Raw genomic sequence first — 20,691 nt, forward strand, 5'->3', positions numbered from 1 at the left:
CCCGCCCAGAAGAGCCATCTCACCTACCAAAGAGCACCAGCATAACAACAATAATAAACAAACCAGGAATCATGAGCATTTAATAAAAGCAGATCTTGCTTCCCTTGTCATGCAGAAGAGGGAGATAGGAAGAGGAATTCTCTCTCTTTGTGTGTGTGTCCATTCTTCAGGCTGTCCATGCAAGTGTCAAACATGCTGTCTCCACCTTCCCCTGGTAGCCCCAGGGCTTTCCATGCTCACACATGGCTCTTTTGCTCACAGGGTCTCCCTGATGCTAGCGCTCTGTGGAGAGAATAAGGCATAAGAGAGAAATGCTCTCAAGTCAGAGGCACCGTTCAACCACCTCTTCTTCCCTCAGTGATACTGCTTAGACCAGGGATAGGGGACCTGTGGCCCTCCAGGTGCTCAGTCCCAGCCAAGGGGGCCAGTGATGAGGGCTGATGGGAGACCCAACAGCAACTGTGGGGCATCACACTGGCTACCCATGGCATACACAGTCTCTTGTTGAACCCAAGCACACAGCCCAGCTTTCCCTTCTGCATTTTGTCACCCAGCACCAATGTGTCATCTCACTGTCTTGTTGTGACCCAGCTAAGTCTACAGCAGCGCCCAAGACCATGCAGAAGGACTGGTCTTTTTCTCCCATGGTTCTTTCTACAGGACAAGGGTTCACCATTCCGCCATTTTAGGATAGAAAACAGCTTGCATTTTTATGTCCTGGAACACACAAACACACATACCCTTTTCAATTTCTTCCCTGCTACCAACCCACTCTGCTGCCAGGCACACGTACCTCGGACTGTGAGGTGGGCTTTAGAACGGGCATTGCCAATAGTAACTTTCACCATCCCACTCATGCCAGGGGTTGTCTGGCAGAGCCTCAGCCTGTGGATATGCCCCATGCTCTCCATGCGCACTTGTGAGCCGGGCTGCAAGTCTTCTCCATTGAGACTCCACTGCGGGCTGCATGCCGGGGGAGCAGAGATTTCACACTCAAACCGAGCCTCTGCAGGAGCCACCACATCTACGTTCCGCAATGCTCGGACCACCTGGATCCCTTCAGCTGCAGGGGCAGAGAACAGCACCAGTTTCCCATGTGACACAGCAGCCTGCCTGTCCCCCTACAGTGGCACTGCCTGCTTTTCATCATTATCCCCTCTACCCTGGCTGGCAGACAACTTCATGCCAAATCCATAGCATTGTTTGCCAACTCCCCTCTGGGCCCACCCATCTCCACCCCTCTGTAGTTCTTCATGGTACTTGCATGTTCCCCCTAACCTTCCACCAGCAGACGGGCCGTGGAGCGGTCGTCCAGTGCATCACATGTATACAGGCCCTCATCTGCAGGTTCAACGCTGTGGATAACGAGGGTTCGGTAGCAGTCCAAGTTGCAGATTTCATACTTTTTGCCAGCAAAGATCTCTGTGTCCCCACGGAACCAACGCACTCGGCCACGAGACTGAGACACTGTGCATTCCAGCGTGGCTTTGTGCCGTGCGAGCACAGTCTTGTCCCTCAGCGGCTTCACGATGCGGATGGGCAGTGCTATGGAAGCAGAAGACACATGCACAAGTTCCAGTCCCTCCAGAGATGGTTGGATCAAAGCAACCTCCAAAGAGGCTCAAGCTGGCTAGGGATGGAGCCTCAAACCCCACACAGGCACCAACCTTTGTCCTTTGCTAGATACGATACATGCCCAGCAACCTGCCTAACATGCAATCCTACCATTCATCAACACAAGTTGTGTGTTCCCTTAAATTGATACCAACTCATACATGCATCCATTCATAGATCTTCCCAGATACAGGCCTGCTTGCCCAGACTCCCCACATCACACACACACTTTCCTACCACACCTGCTAATCCCAGCCCATTCTTCCCACCTGCCTATATTTAGAGTTCTTTATTCCATTTATGTTGCAGAGTATATAGGCTGAAAAATGTAGAAGATGTGGCAGAAAGTATCTTATGGTTGGTCAGGTTGAGATTATGCTCATAACCTTGTGTAATGGAAATCTGTCTATATAATAGTACAGTCAGTGACCCAGAGTAACAGAGACCTCCATTTATCAAAACAATGTGAATCCATAACATACATTGGGTGGCATCACACTTCTCCTGCAATGGTCAATCACATCAATTCATGTTTGCCTATCATTGCAATCCATTCTCACATGATAGCTGAGGGCCAATGGTGAAGCAGCTCCCTTACCCTCCACTTCCAGGCGGGCTTCAGAAGCAGCTGCCTTTGCCACAAAGCGGACCTGGCCCGAATCCTCAGGACGGACACAGCACAGGAGCAGAAAGTGCCGGGTTCCTGTCAAAGACATGAGGAATGCCATCATTCTTAAGGGGGCAGGAGGGTTTCTGCTGCCAGCCCCAGGGAGGACACTTGTGTGTTGCAATGGTGGTAACTGGAACTACAGATGCTGCACGTATCAGCTGTGCGGCTTATAGAGTTAACTATGTGCGTGATCCTATACTCCAGATCTGCTGGCTGATGGGCTTTAGAAAGTGGTGGAAGCCCATTGGCATGACACATATTCTGGCAAAACTCTTCCTCCCATATGCTGATGGAGGCAAGGGCTGAGAGGAGCACACTTGCGTAAAATCCTATACAGTCAAACCTTTGGTTTTTGAACATCTCGGCTGCCGAATGTTTTGGAAGCTGAATGCTGAAAACCCAAAAGTGAATGCTTCTGTTTTTGAACACACCTCGGAAGTCAAATGGCTTCCAAGGTGCATTTCTCAATTTTCCCCACTGAACTTGCTGACAGCCCTTTGATCCTTGGTTTTTGAACGTTTTGGAGTTGAACGGACTTCCGGAACAGATTATGTTCGAAAACCGAGGTCCCACTGTACTACTACCACAGCCAGACCAACACTCTTGGCTGCACAACTTCACGTTAGTCCCACTTTCCATGGACTTCAGTGTGACAAGGGAGGGGAATAGCTACCCAGCCCCACACACCTCTTGCCCCACCCATGTTGGTGTAGCAGTACATAGGATACAACATAAGCCTGCAGCCTGTCCCACCACCACCGGTAATATAAATTTCATGCAGGTAGACAACAGCTCAAATGATAGGATATATAGCCTAGGTCTGTCTTTTTCTAGCCTCATGTCATGCACAATTAGAGCTTCCAAGAAGGAACTCTGGGGATAGGAAACACTCTGACAGGGTCTTCAATTCTGCCCCACCCATGTCCTTTGTCACATCTCATGTCTGAACTGTCCAGTTCTGACACCCTTCTCTTCCAAAAGGAGGGAGCGGTGTCTTCCACACAGGTGGAGGCACTCACTCCCACATTTAGGTAAGCATTCTGTTGGCAAAGGCCAGGCAATCCACTCTAACCATTGCAAACACTGATCAAACACTCCTGAGCACTTTTTCCTTGGTGGATCATGTTACGTAGCTCGTTCAGAAGGGAATCTGCATGCATGGGGAAGGTGATTGCCCGCAGAGAGCTATGGAGTGGAATGGAAGCAAACTTCAGTCCAGAAACTGGCTCATGGTATTAAGCAGACAGGAAAGTCTGTACCGATGGCAAAAATGCCTCTCGCTGCCTGGACTCCGCAATGTGGGGAGCAAAAATGCTGACAAGGCCTTAGTCAAGCTAAGACAGTACGCCAGTACAGAGAAGATACGAAGATTTGTTACTCCATTTGGCTAGCAGCACTAGACGACCTTCATGATTCTCCCTGCACCTCAATAAGGCTTGAGAATACATCAGTCCCATAAAACAATGGTAAACTGTTTCTGCAGATGTCTGCCCCATGACTTGCCAGTTAGGAATACAGAAGAGAATTTTTTTTTTGTGAGGAAAAAGTGAGGTGACAACAAACAATAAATCAAAAGGCAGAACACTTGGGGTGTCAATGGTGGATCAAAAAGAGATTGTGCTTAGTGCTACAGCTCACTTCTTTGCTTTATTTTATTTTGTTATACTTCATTTCATTTCAATTTATGTTTAGCTTAGCACCAGTTTGCTAATATGCCTTTGCTTATTCTGGGGCCTTGGGAACCCAGTTTACCTTTTCGCCTTCTCTTTGAGAGAAGAAAGGATTTCTTACTTTGAAACTGCCCCTTCTTTGGTTTTGAAGAACTAGCCCTTTGGGTCTGGATCTCTGACTCACAAGCAATCTTGAGCAGATTTAAATTTTAGCAGTTTTTATATATACAGTTTTCTTATTTAATTTTTGCTTGTTTCCTGGTGAGGGTTAAATGTCACAATTTTGTTTCTCAGTCTTTCCCCTCCACTTGGATTCTTCTGAATCCTACCCATCAGATCCATCTTCCAAATCTCCCCTAAGCCCACACTAACTTGTTCCTTTGTGGCACTGCTTGGATAGGTGGATATACTTTCCTTTCTCTTTTCTTAATATTTAGACCGTAAGTACTAGGTAACATAGCATTAGCTTGAACTGGTCTGGTGGGAGTGTTAGGTGAAAAATCAAAGTAGAGTTGGTTTAAGTTTTACATGCCAAAATTTTTGTTTGCCATAGTTGTTCCATAAGATTTTTTTGATACAGTGGTATCTCGGGTTAAGTACTTAATTCGTTCTTAACCTGAAACTGTTCTTAACCTGAAGCACCACTTTAGCTAATGGGGCCTCCTGCTGCCGCCGTGCTGCCGGAGCACGATTTCTGTTCTTATCCTGAAGCAAAGTTCTTAACCCAAAGCACTATTTCTGGGTTAGCGGAGTCTGTAACCTGAAGCATATGTAACCTGAAGCGTATGTAACCTGAGGTACAACTGTATTTTTCTTCTGTCTAAGTAGAGCTAAATTTAAAAGGTAAACTTTTTATTAATCCCAACACAACATAGAACAGTTATTTCACTTTGGGGCTTCAGGTTGCATATTCATATCTTTCAGAGCTGGCTCCAGGTCCCAGCTCACAGAGGACCAACGCTCACCAGTAGTAATGTACAAAAGTCTTTATTGAAGTACAGTTTCCATTTTCAATCCGCAGCGCCCCAGCTCTACGTCTAGGGATTAGATCGGCGAAGCTCCATCTGAATCTCCGCCCCCTGTACACCAGTTTAAGATTCTAGCCTTACTCCACCTCTTCCGTCTCTCCTTTCTCCTCTGGGTCCTGCTACCCCCCGGGGTCCCTTCCTTCCTGGACTCTTCTGATGCTGACGTTGACCCCCCTGACTCCTCCCGCTCTTTTCGGCGGGCTTTGGGACCTGGCTCCCTATCCGGGCTGCCAACTGCGCCGCCCTCCTGTACATTTGAACTTGGCGCGCGCGCCCAGCCTTCAACCTTCCTCTCGACCGTTTCCTCGCTCCCCGATGAAGGCGTGGTCAATCCTGCCTCATGTCCTCCCGCTGTCAGTGCGCCGCCTGATCCCGATGCCTGGGACTCCTCCCCCCTACTGCACTCTGGTGTGGACGCTGGTCCTGATTTCCAACTGCTGCTCTCTGAGTCCCCTCTGGCCCCTTCTTCCTGGGGTGTCCCCCTAGGCACCCCCCTTGCCCTGACCATGGGAGCCCCTTTCTGTGAATCTTCCGACTCGCTGGAAAGACTCAGAGACCTCGGACCGCTGTCATCGCTGACATTTCCTTCGGACTCCTCCCCCTCGCTCTCTATTTCCTCCCTTTCCTGTGCCTCTGCTCCTGAACCCCTGACAATATCCTATTTTGTTTTTTTCATATAATCATTGTATTTTATTGTATTATATACACTGTTCTTTATATTATCCTTTCCTTCTCAAGGTTCATTAATATATTATGTGCTTTTAATTTCTCTTTAATATTCCTTATGCTTACATCTTTTATAAACTGAAACGCATTCTGCTGATGCACTTCAAATACATTTCCGGACTCATTTCAGGCTCTGGTCTCTGGCCACAACCTTCTTGCCAACTGGGGCAAATTAAGGACTCTGCTTTCAGAAAGCAGCACAGATGCATGAAGCGGAACAAGCTGTCACTGTACACTGAGTTCCACTGCTACCCCCAAAGGGGAAGGGAGTGAGTCTGCTTATAGTCAGGACGCTCTCTTTCTCTCCTCCAGTGATGGGGAGGCTGAGGCATGATCACTGCCTGGGCACTCAAGTGGCACCACTCTCTTAACTCCTCACAAGCAAACACATGGAGACCTTGAGACGATGTCCTCCAGTCATTGCTGTCTTCTTGGGCCACCCTTTACTCTTGGCGGGCTGTTTTCCTATTGCTAAAGGATCTTTTCCACACCCCATTCTATGCAGCCTAGAAGGAGAACAGTGGCTTTGGGCTTTTAATTTCAGCAGCCCCTTGTGTGACCCCAACATTCAGCACCCCTCCACATCTCACTTTCCATTGTTTGTCATTGTTGCAGCGCCCCCTGTAGTGCCCTCTCGGCTCAGCACTCAGTGTGGGCAAACCAGTTGCACTCCCCTACATCTGCCTCTGAGGGGGAGCAGCAAAAAGACCAGGACGGATGTGCCTGACGTTTCCTCTGTGGGGCTGAAATCCTACTTTTTCCAGGAGTTTCCTCTAACCTTGCATGTTCTATGACAAACAGGCAGCAGGTAAAGGAGTTTCTGGGGTGAAGTTAAAGCCATAAGGATACTGCACCAAATGTGCCCTGCTGGGGTGACAATCCCACTCAGTTAGGCCAGAGACCTCTGTGGCCTTCTAGACACTGTTGGATTCTTAACTCCCTTTTAGCCCCAGACCTCAAGGCCAGTGGTCAGGGATGGTGGGAATTGTAGTCCAAGGACATGTGGAGAGCCAAAAGTTCCCTTTCCATGCCTTTCAGGATCCACTACATCCTGCATGCTGGACAATACATGCTTTGCCTTTGCCACATGAGTTGCGTCTTTGTTGCTAGGGTGTGGTGAGTTGAGACCCTTTTCCCATGCCCTCATTTGCTCTGGCTGAGGCTGGTCTCAGAATGGGCATCTAAAGCAGAGGGGCTCACTCACATGCCCTTGACTGAGGCGGCAGATGCCTCTGGGTGCACAGGTGGGCTGGGTGTTGCTGCCAGGATGTGTGAGGCAGCCAGTCGGAGGAAGGGAGGAGGGGGGATTGATAAGGAGAAGTAAGGATGAGGAGGAAATGGAGTGGGGCTACAAGTCCTGTTGGGGTGCTACCAGGCAAGGCTGGCCTATCAGGCAACATGGGGTACAAATGGTCATGTGGGATGCCAACAGAGATGGACCAAAATGGTTGGTTGTCCTTTGCAGGAGCCATTCTATTTGCCAATGCCATACACCTGTTGATTGGGCCCAGGTATGTCTGCATGTGGGAGTGTCCTCCCTGCTCCTGTTTAGTTTTGGGGGTCACCCCCTGAATCTGAACCAGGAACCTCCAACCTGTTAAACATGAGCTGTTCCACCTAGCTAGGGCTCCTTCTGCAGCTCTTGCACTCATGGTACCTAGGAACGGGTGTGAGGTCTGGGGGAATGCAAGTGCTGCATCATGGTTAGGAAGCTGTTCTTTGATGTCTGGGTTTGAGCACCAGGAACTCCCTCTCTGATATATTTTGTTTTAAACCGATAAATATATACATTCTATGGGTGGAACTCAATGTTGCGCTAATACAATTGTTCCATCAGCGCAAGCATTGCTGCTTGCCAGACAGAATAAGCTTCCCTCCCCGCCTCCTGCTCTGCCAATTTGGGGTGGGGGTCAGCAGGGGGTGGAGAAGAAACCTCATGGCACTAGTGGGACTCACTGGCTTGGCTCCTGCTGGCACAGCTGTTTAGTTGAATCTGGCCATAAGTGTCTCCCAGGAATAATCTATGCAACAAACAAGAGACCCAAGTAGTGTAATCCAAATGGTATCAGTATATTTCCTAATACAAATATACATCCATATGTACTTGTGGAGTGAATACTGATAGCTCATATGTCTTATAGAAACAGAATTGGTGACAAGATGACACAGTGAGCTTGAAGAAGTGCACCTGATATAACTTTCTTGCAAAACTAGTGCTTAGTAATAATTCAAGCTGGAATTTGACAAAGAACTTTCTGCCAAGGAATTAGAAGCTGTCAATTTTTCACAGGGGTGTCATTGAAACAGACTTTTTAGCCATGTTCAGTAGTGAGGAGTCATAGTATTAATTTAGTTAGACTCTTTTACGTGGTCGTATGCCTGCATTAGGTAAAATACAGATGCAATCTGGATATACTACTTGGTTGTTATACACAGTAGATTTGCTTTTAAAACAAGGCATGCTAAAACTGAGTGGGGATATGTTGCTCCCTTCCCCTTGCTGGGGCTCAAAATCCCTTCTGGTTCCCAAACTTTTGCCCTTTAGAGTGAGCCCGCGGAAGGATGCCCTGGGGTATGCCTGGATCACCATGAGTCCTTTGGCTCCCTTGTGTCCAGATGAACAGTGGATGTCATTGCTGGCACAGTCCCTGACTGGTATATTGTGCTAGTGTTTCCAGCAATGCTGGCGACATGCCTGTTGTTCTCCCACTGGTTTCTATTTCCTTTTTTAGTATTCCCCCCTACATTTCTCAGGCAGAGTGCATGTAGGATTCAGTGACTGGTCCAACAGCACAGCAAGAGGCTCGGCATGAGGTAAGTTTATGTCAGGGACTGGCAGGGCTCTGGTGAGTGTGCGGTGGAGGCAGGAGGCCCAGGGATTAACCCAGGAGAGGAGACCAGAGATTTATGAGGTTTGGGCTGGCCACGAGGCAGGACCCAGGACGGGGGGGAGAGGAATAGAGATGGGCACTCAGGACATGTTGGAGGAAGAGCCTGTTCAAGCAAGGTAGGGGCCAGCTGAATCCCCACCATCCCCTGCTCTGCTGCCTCGTAGAACCAGGAGAGGCTTGAAGAGGGAACAGCAGTGGCAGCTTCTGTGTAGGAGAAGCCTCAGGCTGCTCTCACACACCCCATCAGATGAGGGTACATAAGCTGGGCTGGGGGGGGGTGTCCCACTGTTGCTGTAACTGCTCCACACGGCACAGACCTGGGGACAGATGCCTAGAGGCGAGAAGCATGTGTGCATGTGCATCCAGGGCACAGTGGGAGTTGCTGTAAGTGCATGTGCCTTCCTTTGCTAGGGGTGCCTAGGACAGTGCAGGATTGCTTAGCCCAGGCCTTTCGACATTTATGTGTCTGTTTGCATAAGAAAAAAACGGCTGTTGCCTGGGAGCTGAACATCTTTTGGGAAGCGGAGTGTCTGTTTCAATTTCCCAATTGTTAAACCACAAGATTCAGAAGCTGCAGGAGAAATTCTTTCCCCCATCCCCATCTATTGCAGCGGTACAGAATTGGATCTGCCCAATGGCCAGATCCTGAACTCCCCCACCCACAATGGGCCACTGTGACGGTGGGGACCTATCAATCAATCAATCAATCAATCAATCCTACACTGGGTGATAAAGCTTCAAATGAAATAAGTGGGAGTATTCCTGGTTCTTCCTCTCCTCCTTTGCTAATGTGGTTTGATTTCAAGCCACACATTCAAAGGAAGATTTTTGAAATCTGGCTGTGGGTGCAAAGGAAGAACATTCAGGGTAACAGAGAAAAAGGCACCAAATTCGAAAAGTGCTGACTTTTGACTCCAAAGGACAAATGAGGAACGTGCTTTGAGTGCTCTCCCAGTTCTTCCTTTTAGCCACAGCTTGAAGTTTCCCACTCCTGTCTTCATGACATCAGGTCAGGGAAAGGTAGGTGTGGTTTCCCAAAATGGCCTTGTAGGCCAACCTCTAAACATGGTAGGCATAATTAGGCTCATGGGCTACAGGTTCCTCACCAGTGATCTGTTGCAATGACAAATACTTTGTGCAGTACAGCTGCACAGGTGATTGGATAATGCCCACGACAAGTGACTCGGGCTCCCCCACCCCAGGCATCCTGCATTCTTTTGAAAGCAGGGCACCAATTGCTCCAACAGCCTTTCTGTACAAACAGTGCAAATCCAGCTACATGCCCCATTTGTTCCAAAGACAGAGTTATCCATGTGCTTAAATCTGCCATTAAAATCAATGGAACAGAAATGCACTTTGCATTAGTGGCAAATGCACATCTACAAATTTATCAGAAGGAACACAGAAAGTTGCATTATTGCTGCATCTGGTTCAGTGTTGCTACATTGACTGGCAGCAGCTCTCCAAGGCTTCAGGCAGGGTTCTCTCCTGGCCCCACCTGGAGGTACCTGAAATTGAACCTGAGACTTTTTGCATGCAAACTGTCTGTTCTGCCACAGAGCTGCAGCTTTCCCACAGATTCCTCTCACATCTCCTTTCTCCTGTGCTGGAGCACACCTCTCTTCTGAAGAGGATATTCTTCTGTAGCAAAGCTATTTTATTATTAGCAAGGCTGCCACGTCTTCAGGCATTACAATAGGATGGGATACTATGTCCCTGGTGCTGGATTTGGGCTAGCATGACTTCCACACAAAGACTAAGGACCACATTTCGGTGTTCTGGACAGGCACTGCAGGAGAGGCCTATACTTAGGATGAATACAGATGTCACTTTTCACAGCAGCAACCCTAAGTGCTTGAACCATGGTGTGAATCTACCTTTGCAACCTGCATTAAAGCTGTACTTCTCCTAGAAAGCTGAACATGAGATCAGCCATCAGGCTTGCTTCTATCCTCACCTTCCAGGGAGACTCAGGTGCCATAATAAACCACAGGTATATTGTGATGGGAATGAACCCACCCCACAGCTCTCCTTCTCCAGTGTGACAAATTATGATTAATTTTAACTATGGTTTGTTTTTGAAACAAGCCCATTTCAAACTATGGGTTCTGAAGCTAGTCTGTTTCAAGCAAACCATAGTTAAAATTAGCCAGTTTAGGGTTGGGATGCAATGCTAAACTAGTTAACTGAAACGGGAAGGAAAAACTTTCAACCTCTTCCTTGAGGCTGCGCTTGAGGAGGGAATGGAGAGAGTGGCTTGTCCCCATCACAATAAACTATGGTTTATCATGAAGTCTGAATCCATTGTCTCACAATTTGACTTGTCATCAGTTATCCCTGAGTAGCTGCAATTCTTGCTTGCCTCGACCCAAAGTTAGAAGGGATCACATCTCAGCACCACCACAAGACGGAAGGGGTTCACTTACCTTCCTGCCGTATTTTCACAATGCTGCTGACTTTGATTCTCTCCCCATCCCGGAACCATTCGCCTTTCACCTCCTCGAGTGACACCTCACACATGAAGACAGCATTCTCGTTCTCTCGCACACGCACATCCTCCAGCTCCCGCACAATCTGAACCTGGCGTTCTACAGAGGGGGAGAAAGCCATGAAGTTGGGGCTGAGGAGCACCTCCTACTGGGTGTCATATGGGCTTACGGGGTCCACAGAGAACACTGCCTCTGACCTGTTTCCACCCCTGACCGTGGGACTCCTTCTGGTTATTACTGGCCCAGAAAGACTGATCTCATCCAAGCAAACTTCCTTTTCCATGAATTGGATGATTTGATGAGAATCAGTAAATACATTCTCTCAGACTATAGAAAAGAGCTGGATTAGACAAAGTGTCTCCCTAGTCCAGCATCTTGCTTCCCACAATGGCCGGTCAAATGCCTTCAACAGCAGCCTCTGATCAGGGATTTTCCATTTAGTGCTGCCCTCCTGAACATCTCCCCTTGGATATACCTGCCGGACCCTTAGGTCATCATTGGAGGCCCTCCTCTTAGTGCCCGCTCCAGTCAAAGCACAGAGAAAGGCTGCAGGAGAAAGGGTCTTTTCAGTGGTGGCTCCCTGACTATGGCATGCACTCCCCAGGGAGACCTGCCTGGCAACAACTGAGCCAATCCGATTTGGAAACTCCCAAGTGGAACAAATCCCATAAGGGCTTGCATGTGGGACCAAATTTTAAAAAGTTCCATATGCAAGCCCCACTTGTAGAGGAACAATTAGAAATGTGCTTTAAGGCTCCCAGTTGTTCTTTTGCAGCTGCATCTTTACCTGCCGTCACCTATTATCTAGTGTGGGGCAGCTAGCCATGGCTGGGGGAAAACAGCCTCACAAGCCCAGTTAGGACCCCGACAGGCCTCATGTTCTGACTTAAAGAATTCACCATTAGTATTCACTTCCTCTGTCTTCCTCTACTTGGATCAAAGAGCTTACAAGTGCCTAAGGAGCTTAAGATACTACTAGGGTTTCCTAGTCTCCTAAGGGATATTTACACTCTAGACAAACTGGTTTTACATCAGTTTAATGTTCATAATGTTCATTATTTCCTCCAAAAAATCCTGGGAACTGAAGTTTTGTGAGGTGGATTGAAATTCACCTTTCCCATCATAGAACTACAGTACCTGGGATTCTTTGAGAAAATGGTTTTTTAAAATCAATGTAAGTCTATGTAACCCCAGTCGTTACTTTTTCTGACAGGAGCAGCAGTACTTAACTGGTCAGTCAAGGGTCAGGTATGCCTCGAAATTATACTGTCTGAATGGGGGGGGGGGTGTCTGACTTCCTCATTCCAGTTGTGCATGAGAAAGCTGGCTGTCCTTTCTTAGGGACGAAGGACAGCACTCTGTGCTTGCCCAGAAACATCTCTATCATTATTATGGCGTCTTGAATGTCAAGAGATATCCTGGCATTAAATCAGCTTTCAAAGCTGAGCCCTGCTCAGATTAAAACTTGAGAAGCTAGAGTCCCATCCTCCCCACTAATCCCCTCCAGACTTTCCTGCACAGCTTGCTTTCTACCGCAGAGCTGGGAGACATCAGCACCCAACGAGTCAATCCACTTCCAGCCCAGTTCCTAGTCCTAAAAAGGGATATCTATGCTTTTAAAGCAACCTTGACATGAGGCTGTCAAATGTTTTCTTGAAGGCTTTTAAGGAAGTACGATTCCTCTCCTGGGCAGGCTCTTCCATTGCTGAAAAGCTATTATAAGTTAGAAAGATTTCCTTTCAAACCCAGCACTGAATGTTTATCCTTAAGCACGGCTTCCTGTACAAGCTGTACAAGCTTCAGGAACAAGACTCTGAGTCACCACGGTGTAGCCGATCCCAAGTCTACCTCCAAGGCACAAGAGAGGCAGTGCCAGGAAGATGCTGACAGGGGGTGAGTCGACAGCATATGGCAAAAGGGAACAGCAGACAACCCCCCCACCCAGAGAATGTGGAGTTAAAGGGCGCTTTGTATAGCCCAACCCTCTTCCTTGACCTCTGATCCCATATGCAGCCCAGGCCATTCATACCAAAGACCCTCAGTTTGGCAGAGGCACGGCAGTCACCAGCATCGCATGTGTACTCGCCCGCGTCTTCAAGGCCACAGTGGCTGAGCTGTAGGAGGCGCCGGCGTCCCACTGAATACATGCGGCAGTTTTGCCCGGTCTGGATCTCTTCCCCATCCTAGGACAGCCGGGGACACAGAAAAGAAAGGCTGGTTAAGGGCTGAGCAAGGCAGCAAGAAGGAGAATGCCAGAGAGCAGGGGATTGGGTGCTGCTCTCGGGTTCGCTAAGGGCACAGTGGGGGGATGTGGAAGCGGGCATCGCAGAAGTACTGGCTCACCCTGCCACAAGCCACGCTCTTTGGAAGGCAAACCACAGCTCTTGGGAGCTCCGGGGAGATCCAGGAGAGTTAAAGGAGGGGGCAATGCTAGAGATAGCACCCTCACCTTGTACCATTTCACCTCAGCCAGGGGCCGGGACAGCTCACACTCAAAGGTGGCTGAGCCTGTCTCAGGGATGCCCATATCCTGGGGAAAGCGCAGCATAGTAACTGGCGGCTCTGCAGGGACAGAGACAAAGGCGGGTGCAGGTGGCACAAAGATGTATCGACTTGGAGACGGAAAAGATCAACGAGACAGCATAACGCTCTGCTTAGTCAAGGCAGGGCACTCCCTGCAGCCCTTACCCAAGTTCAGTGTGGAAGGCACACACTCGCCCAGCTTCCTTACCTCTTGCCTTCACCACTCCCAACCTGACCCCATGGTTAGGTGCTTCGCACTTGACACAGCCCTGCAGAAACAAGGAGCTTTGGACATTGCTCCATAGGAACATGTAAGAAGAGACCTGCTGGATCAGATGGCAAAGGCTTATCTTGTCAGCACCCCACCTCCCACATGGACCAACCAGATGCCTCTGGGAAGCCCACAAGCAGGACATGAGGGCAACCATCCTCTCCTGCTGCCATTCCCAGCAACTGATATTCAGAGGCAAGGTACCTCCGATACTGGAGGCAGTACACAGCCTTCATGACCAGAAGCCACTAATAGCCCCACCCCAGGTGAGCTTGCCATTTTAATGCTATCTAAGCTAGTAGTGATCACCACATATTGTGCCAGCAAATTCCGTAAGTATCAACTGAGAAGTTTAGTGTAACTGCAAGTGCTGTATTGAGTGTAAAGCAGCTCAAAGCAGTGTCAGGCTGAGTGTCTTGTAGGACTAGTGAAGGGATGGGAGATCTCAGGCCCCTGAGGCTCTCTTCAGGCCACCCACCCACCCCTGCCACATCTCTCACAAGGCCCTGCTTGGCACCTTGAATGTTCTTGCTTGGCTGGAATGTGCCCTTGAGAACTCTGATAATACCTTTTGTTTGCCTGGATGGAGGATAGAAAGGGGTGCATGAGTATGTACAGAAACTGGCCCATTATGCAGAGGCACAATTAACATTAACTGCTCTGCCCATCTTTTTCCCTGGCTCCACCCACCACTGGCATGTGACCACCACCCCAAGAAGGCTACCCAGCACAGAATGCGCATGGTTGAATGGAAATGATGCCCCATCCCTGAACTAGTGCTTGTTGTGGTCAATGCATGTGAAGGGGAGAGATGCGCATCTCCTAAAACACAGTGGATGTGCCCTGGGGGCGGGGGGAGCTGCAGCCCAAAGAATGTATTTGCTGCTTGCAGAAGAGAGTATTAAACACAGCATTCTATGTGAGCTGGCACTTCTGTGTTGGTGCTGAGGATAGTGGCATTGGATGCGTTTTGTTTTTGCTTTGCTCAGCTACTGAAGAGCCCAGACCCAAGGGTCCAACTGGGCAGCAGGAAGTATCATTACTGCGGTTCCAACCCCAGACAGCTGCACATGGGAAGGAAGGAAGGAAGGAAGGAAGGAAGGAAGGAAGGAAGGAAGGAAGGAAGGAAGGAAGGGAGGGGCATGTACAGGACTTTCCTCACCTCAGGGCCATTCCAGGCACTATCCCCATTTGAATCTCCTTCCCGTTGCTTCCCCTTGACTGCCCATCCCTGCTGAATGTATTAGGTGGGGCTCATCTAGCACAAGACAATTCTGCCCTTTGCGCATGGACTGCCTTGCCCCAGTACCTTGGACAGTAAGGCGGGCACTACTTCGCACGGTGTCAGCGGTGAAGGCCACGGTCCCTGAGTCGTCCAGCGTGAGCCCCAGCAGTGTCAGGCTGTGCACAAAGCCCGTGGCGCTCACTCGGCAGGTGGAGCTTGGCTTCACACGGACGCCATCGCGTGTCCAGACCCCGGCCACGTTGGCATGGGACAGCTCCAGCTCAAACGTCACGGTCTCCTTTTCAAAAGTCTCCACATCCAACAGAGGCTTCCTCACCGTCACCCTTCGGGCTGAATTAGTGGGGAAAGAAGGTTAAGAGATTAGTGCAAGTTCCATTTTGGTTTTGTCAAGAAAGCAGCCTGCTCCCCAAGAATAATGGCAGCTGGCTAGGAATGTTATTGATGTATTCCATTAATTCAAATGCATTTCTAAACTGCTTAATTTTAAAAAAAAAATGGTGCACACTACATACAATATAAAAAAAAATCCATTAAAACAAAACTACAGCCTAACATCAACAAAACGGTATTTTATTAAAAAACATATAAAACAGATTCAGGGGATTCATACATAAGGTGGGTTCCAATCTTATGAGTTTGCCTGGGCCAAAAGGTAAGTCCTTACAAGTCATCCTAAGCAACTGATGGTTGCTGCTTCACATTTGGCAAAGGTAAGGACATTTCACAGAACAGGGGCAAGAGCTGAAAATGCCTGTTTTCAGGTATGCAGAGTTTTGTGTTTGTGACACAAACCAAACCTCCTCCAACAGAGGTACATGCAGAGGAGCCTCCTCTGAAGATCTTAAGGTATGGCAGGTTGGTAGGGGGAGGGATGCTTCTTCAGATATTTGGGTCCAAAGCCGTTTAGGACATTAAAGATAAGCTCCTTGTATTGGGCTCAGAAACGAATAGGCAACCTTCAGCAGCAGTGAATTATGATTCTATCTGGCTACACCAGTTAAAATTGTGGCAGCCACAGATATAATCTACAGCCAAGATCAGAGAGACCAAAAAGGATGGGGAAGAAGTCAGAGGTTGGCACCTACGTTCTACACTCAGCCTGGCTTGGGTGCGGTCATGCAGGCTCTCACAGCGGTAGGTGCCCCGATCTGCAAGCTCAATGTTGTGGATGATAAGGGTCCGCTGAGACCCACATGCCTCCATGGAGTATTTGGTGTTCTGCTGCAGAAGGATGCCTTGCTTCATCCATTGCACTTCTGCGCTCTCCAAGCTCAGCTCCACTTCCAAGCAGACGTCTTGCCCTTCCTCAGCCATCAAGTCACGCAGTGTCTGCACAAATATCACCTGAGCCTCTGCAGGAAGAAGTCAAAGATTTGTCAACTACAGTTTCATATCCTATCCTGGCATGTTACCAGGCCATGCCCCCTGCCTTTCTATCAGGAGACAACCATGAATCTGTAAGCGCCAAATTATAGCCATCAAGGTCCAGGTGCGTTTGGCATGCTGGTTGGAACAGAATTTGGTACTGGCTACAGAATCCAGCACCCTGAGAAGCTCAGCTTACGCTGCTTGAAAGTGCAAGGACCTGTAGAGCTACAGGGGATTTTTTAAAAAAAATAATCAATTGTGCAGCAGCAGGCAAAATCTCATAAGACAAGGGGTGAGGGTGAGGTTTAGCAGAACTTCCAACAAAGCTTCTATTGCGAGCCCTGCAGGGCTAAAGAAGCAAACTATATCATGCCAAATAAGCAAAGACGGGCAATCGTTCTTAATTTGTTTACTTTATTCAGATAGCAGAATTTGCATTTCCTTAATGCACAGTTCAGAAGCAGGGTGGGGCACATGATAGATAGGGTAAATACAGGTGTCCCTACTCCCGCTTACTACCAATACGTGCCACCACCCGGCTACTTAGATGCTCCTTTGATCCATCCCAAAACCACATGCTAGCATCGCCTTTCTTCTTACCTTGCACACTGAGCCTGGCTGAACTCACCAGACCTTCTGCGTGGACAGTGACTATGCCAGTGTCACTCAGCCGGCACTGCTGTATGGTGAGGGTGTGGCACAGCCCAACCCTGGTGGTGGCGAACCGCTCACTGGGCACTATATCTTGGCCATGGTGCTGCCACTTGAGAGCCACGTCATCTGGAGACACCACAGCCTTGAAGGTGGCATCATCCCCCTCCAGCACAGTTAAGTTGTGGAGCTCGGAAATGATTTCCACTGATCTAGGGACTGGGGAAGAAAGTGCTTAGAGTCAGGGATGGCTAGGCCTGTGCTGGGGGGCCCCTGGCTATCCCAGAAGCCTATTGATACACAGTATCTTGTCAGTCCAGTGGGGGTATCCCAGCACCCAGCCCTCATAGCATCTCAGTGGCCCACAATAAAAATGTATGTAGGATTATGGACACAGGTTATTGGAACCAGAGCAAGTTGTTCCATGGGAAATAATATAGGTAGCTGCCTTATATTGAGTCAGACCATTGGTACATCCCATTCAGAACTGTCTACACCGACTGGCAGCAGCTCTCCAGAAATCTGAAAGGCGTCTTTCCCCATCGCAGTCCTATCTGGAGGTGCTGGGGATGGAATGTGGGACATTTGGCATGCAAAACATTGAATGCAAAACCACTGAGCTCAGGCCCTTTCCCCAAAGGACTCACTCTGCACTGTGAGGATGGCGAGGGTGCGGTCATCCTTGCTTTCACACGAGTATTCACCAGCATCCTCAGGCCCTACGTGTCTCAGGGTCAAGGAACGTTCCCGTCCCTCTGCTCGGATCTCCTGGTGTTCGTTGGCTTCCAGCTCCTGCCCATCTTTCAGCCAGAGGACGTCACCTTTGGTTTTGCACAGCTCACACCAGAACAACACCGTCTCCCCCTGCAGCGCCAGCACATCTGAGAGACCCCGAACAAACTTCACTGGCAGCTCTGAGGAGGGCAAGGAATAGTACCACTGAGGTGAGAAGGCAAAAGGCAGAACACTTGCTGTCTTACATACTGTGAGTAGTGGTGGTTGTCTGGAATCCTGATCATGCAGCAACTCAGATCTTTTGCAGAAGCCCAAGACCCACAATTCTTTCTAAATTTCCAACCTTCATGAAAACAAATAAATATTTGAGGACATAATTTTCTGAAGAAACCCAAAAGATTGAGGAACGGCTTTCACTAAGTTCAGAAGGAAAGGCTTCTGAAGTAGCACTCTTCACTCACTCTTAACTCTTCCAAATTGCTGAATAAATAAGGAACTTATGTGAACACATGCAAACATGCATTATTTATGCCAGTCACAGAATTTGAGCACAGGGAACTGGACTCCCTGCTTTCCAATCTTGGCTACAAAAGGGCTGGACTGTTCCAAGCTCTACACCAAGCCAAAAATGCCAGTTGCTGAACCAAGGAACAGAAAATCTTGTGTAAATATAATATGGCAGATAAGTGATTTTAGTTTTTTATGTAGAAAGTACAAGCTGCTTTCATAAAAGTGGTGGCAGGGGTTGGAGAAAAAAATCCTGTGTATATGAAGTTGCCTTATATTATACAGTACCCACCTGCCATTGAACCCAAAGTGTTTTAACTACACACGGTTTTAGCTTTAAGCGCCATCTCCAGAAAGTAACCCCTGTATAAGTTGTGGGCTTACTGTATTGAGTCAGGCCAGCGTTGTTTCCTCTGCTTAACAAACCAAAGTCTCCTGCACTAGCTTTCCTGGCCCTCCACCCTAGAATCCCTTTAACTGGAGATGCCAAGGACTGAGTCAAAGAATGCTGGACATGCAAATCCCACGCTCCACCACTGGGCTCGGGCCCCTTCAAAGCAAAGTCAACTCCACAATCGCTAAAGTGCAAACCCAGATTAGGGGGATCAAAGTGGGGATCCAAATAAGAGACATAAGCATGCAGAAGAGGCCTGTGTGCTAGAGCTTTGGTTGCTACTTATTGTCATAAACCATGAACTGCCTTGTTGGATCAGAGCAGAGCCCTTCTCACCCCATATAATGTTTTCTACAGCGGACAGGCAGATGCCTCTGGAATTATACAAGAGCATCACAATGGGGATCATCTCACTGTTTGCCCCAAGCACCTGGAAATTAGGTCAATATTGCCTCTATGAATAGAGACAATCTATTTAACTATCACTTCTAATAGCCACTGATTGTTCTCAGTGTGTGGAGGAAAAAATACAGGCTATTTCTGAAACTGGCCGGAGGTCTGTCTCTTCTAGATCAAGAGCTACCTAACAGATAACACCAAACAAAGCTTCAACTCCACCTGCAGTTCTCTCCTGCTGACTGCCCCTGTCCTTCACTACCTGAACAACACAGCATAGCTATATAAAAGTGAGCTTTTAGGCTATCATGTGGCAGGGAGAGGCTCACGGTTTTGTGCTTGCCACATCCCCTTGTAAAGAAAGCTGTCAGGTTTGGAATAAGACTAAATTAGCAATTGCTCCAGGCCAGCCTTCTCCAACTTGATATCATTCAGATGTTTCAGACTACATTTCCCATCAAACCCGGACAGCATGAGAATTGTAGTCCAAAACATCTGGAGAACATCAGGCTGGTGAAGGCTGGACTAGCCAGTAAAGGTGCAAGGCTCACTGGGAATAGATACAGGTTCACTGGGAAATACAGAGACTTTGGTGAAGCAGGCTCCTTTGACCATTGTGTAGAAGGGAGAATTTCAACCCACGTGGCTTATCCCAGTATGGTAGAAGCTGGCACACCTGCCATAATTCTCCCTTTAACAAAATCATTTGATGCAGGCTTCCCTGTGTAGTGGCATCCAGCTGAGGCTGATGGGAGTTGTAGTCCAAAGCATCTGGAGGCCACTATGTGGGAGAAGCATGAAATTAACAAAACATCCTCACTCCATTTTGAGTCTCACAAGCCATCCTAATGGGACTTGCTTCCTTTTGTTCAGCCCATCCCACAGAGCCCCAAAGTGCTGCCAGTCTCATATGGGATTGCCTCCCATGTTCCCCAACACAGACCTCTCACCTTTGACACTCAGCTCAAAGCGCAGCTGGTCATGATGGGAGTGGCATATGTACTCTCCAGCATCTGCTTTGCCCACGTTGCTCAGCAGAAGGCTGTGGACCCGGCCCTCTCTGCGCAGCTGGCACTGGTCGCCTGCCACCAAGGCCCCTCGAGGTCCTTCCCACCTCACCATAGCTGGCTCCTTGGAGACGATGGCAGAGAGCACTGCACTGCCACCCTCCAGCACCAGCACCTTCTCTGGATGCTCTGGCTTGGGAACAAACAGCACGGGGGCCTCTGGCGAAAGAAGAAGAGGATTAGAGAGGGTAGAAGGTGGTCAAAATGGTCTCCAATATCTGCCCAGCTGAGCCAAGTGTTTCCTTCAAATCCCCACCCTACACCTTGTCAATTGGTGCAGCTAACTCCACTTCTGGCTTTTCTCTTTAGTTGTTCTATGTGTGTCACTCCAACTCTCCCTTGTTACTAGGGAACACAGGAGACTTCCATCAGACCCTGATCTTTGGTCCATGAGTTTCCCCCTTGCCCCACACCACCACCAGGGAGGAAATACCTTTGCAAGGAG

The 20,691-nt window shown here is 48.7% G+C and overlaps 1 protein-coding gene across 18 annotated transcripts in view; it reads right to left on the bottom strand.

Annotated features, from left to right (window-relative positions):
- Nucleotides 1–66: 66 nt before the first annotated feature.
- Nucleotides 67–20,691, bottom strand: part of OBSL1 (obscurin like cytoskeletal adaptor 1) — a 64,280-nt gene continuing 43,655 nt past the window's right edge. For 11 of the 18 annotated variants that reach the window (XM_083428975.1, XM_083428967.1, XM_083428976.1 and 8 more), the window contains 12 exons: nt 20,130–20,405; nt 17,795–18,061; nt 17,097–17,366; nt 16,214–16,480; nt 15,192–15,458; nt 13,538–13,650; nt 13,118–13,271; nt 11,026–11,187; nt 2,213–2,317; nt 1,279–1,545; nt 794–1,063; nt 67–282 (listed from right to left, as the gene is read on the bottom strand). In XM_083428975.1, the coding sequence (XP_083285101.1) occupies nt 275–282; nt 794–1,063; nt 1,279–1,545; nt 2,213–2,317; nt 11,026–11,187; nt 13,118–13,271; nt 13,538–13,650; nt 15,192–15,458; nt 16,214–16,480; nt 17,097–17,366; nt 17,795–18,061; nt 20,130–20,405 (2,426 nt within the window). In that variant the 3' untranslated portion in view covers nt 67–274. Of the gene's footprint in view, nt 283–793; nt 1,064–1,264; nt 1,546–2,212; nt 2,318–11,025; nt 11,188–13,117; nt 13,272–13,537; nt 13,651–15,191; nt 15,459–16,213; nt 16,481–17,096; nt 17,367–17,794; nt 18,062–20,129; nt 20,406–20,691 lie in introns of all 18 variants that reach the window. The other 7 variants (XR_014508447.1, XR_014508452.1, XR_014508453.1 and 4 more) reach the window with 3 other exon arrangements.

Source organism: Podarcis tiliguerta (assembly GCF_965153285.1).
Source record: "Podarcis tiliguerta genome assembly, chromosome: 1".
Lineage (NCBI taxonomy): Eukaryota > Metazoa > Chordata > Lepidosauria > Squamata > Lacertidae > Podarcis > Podarcis tiliguerta.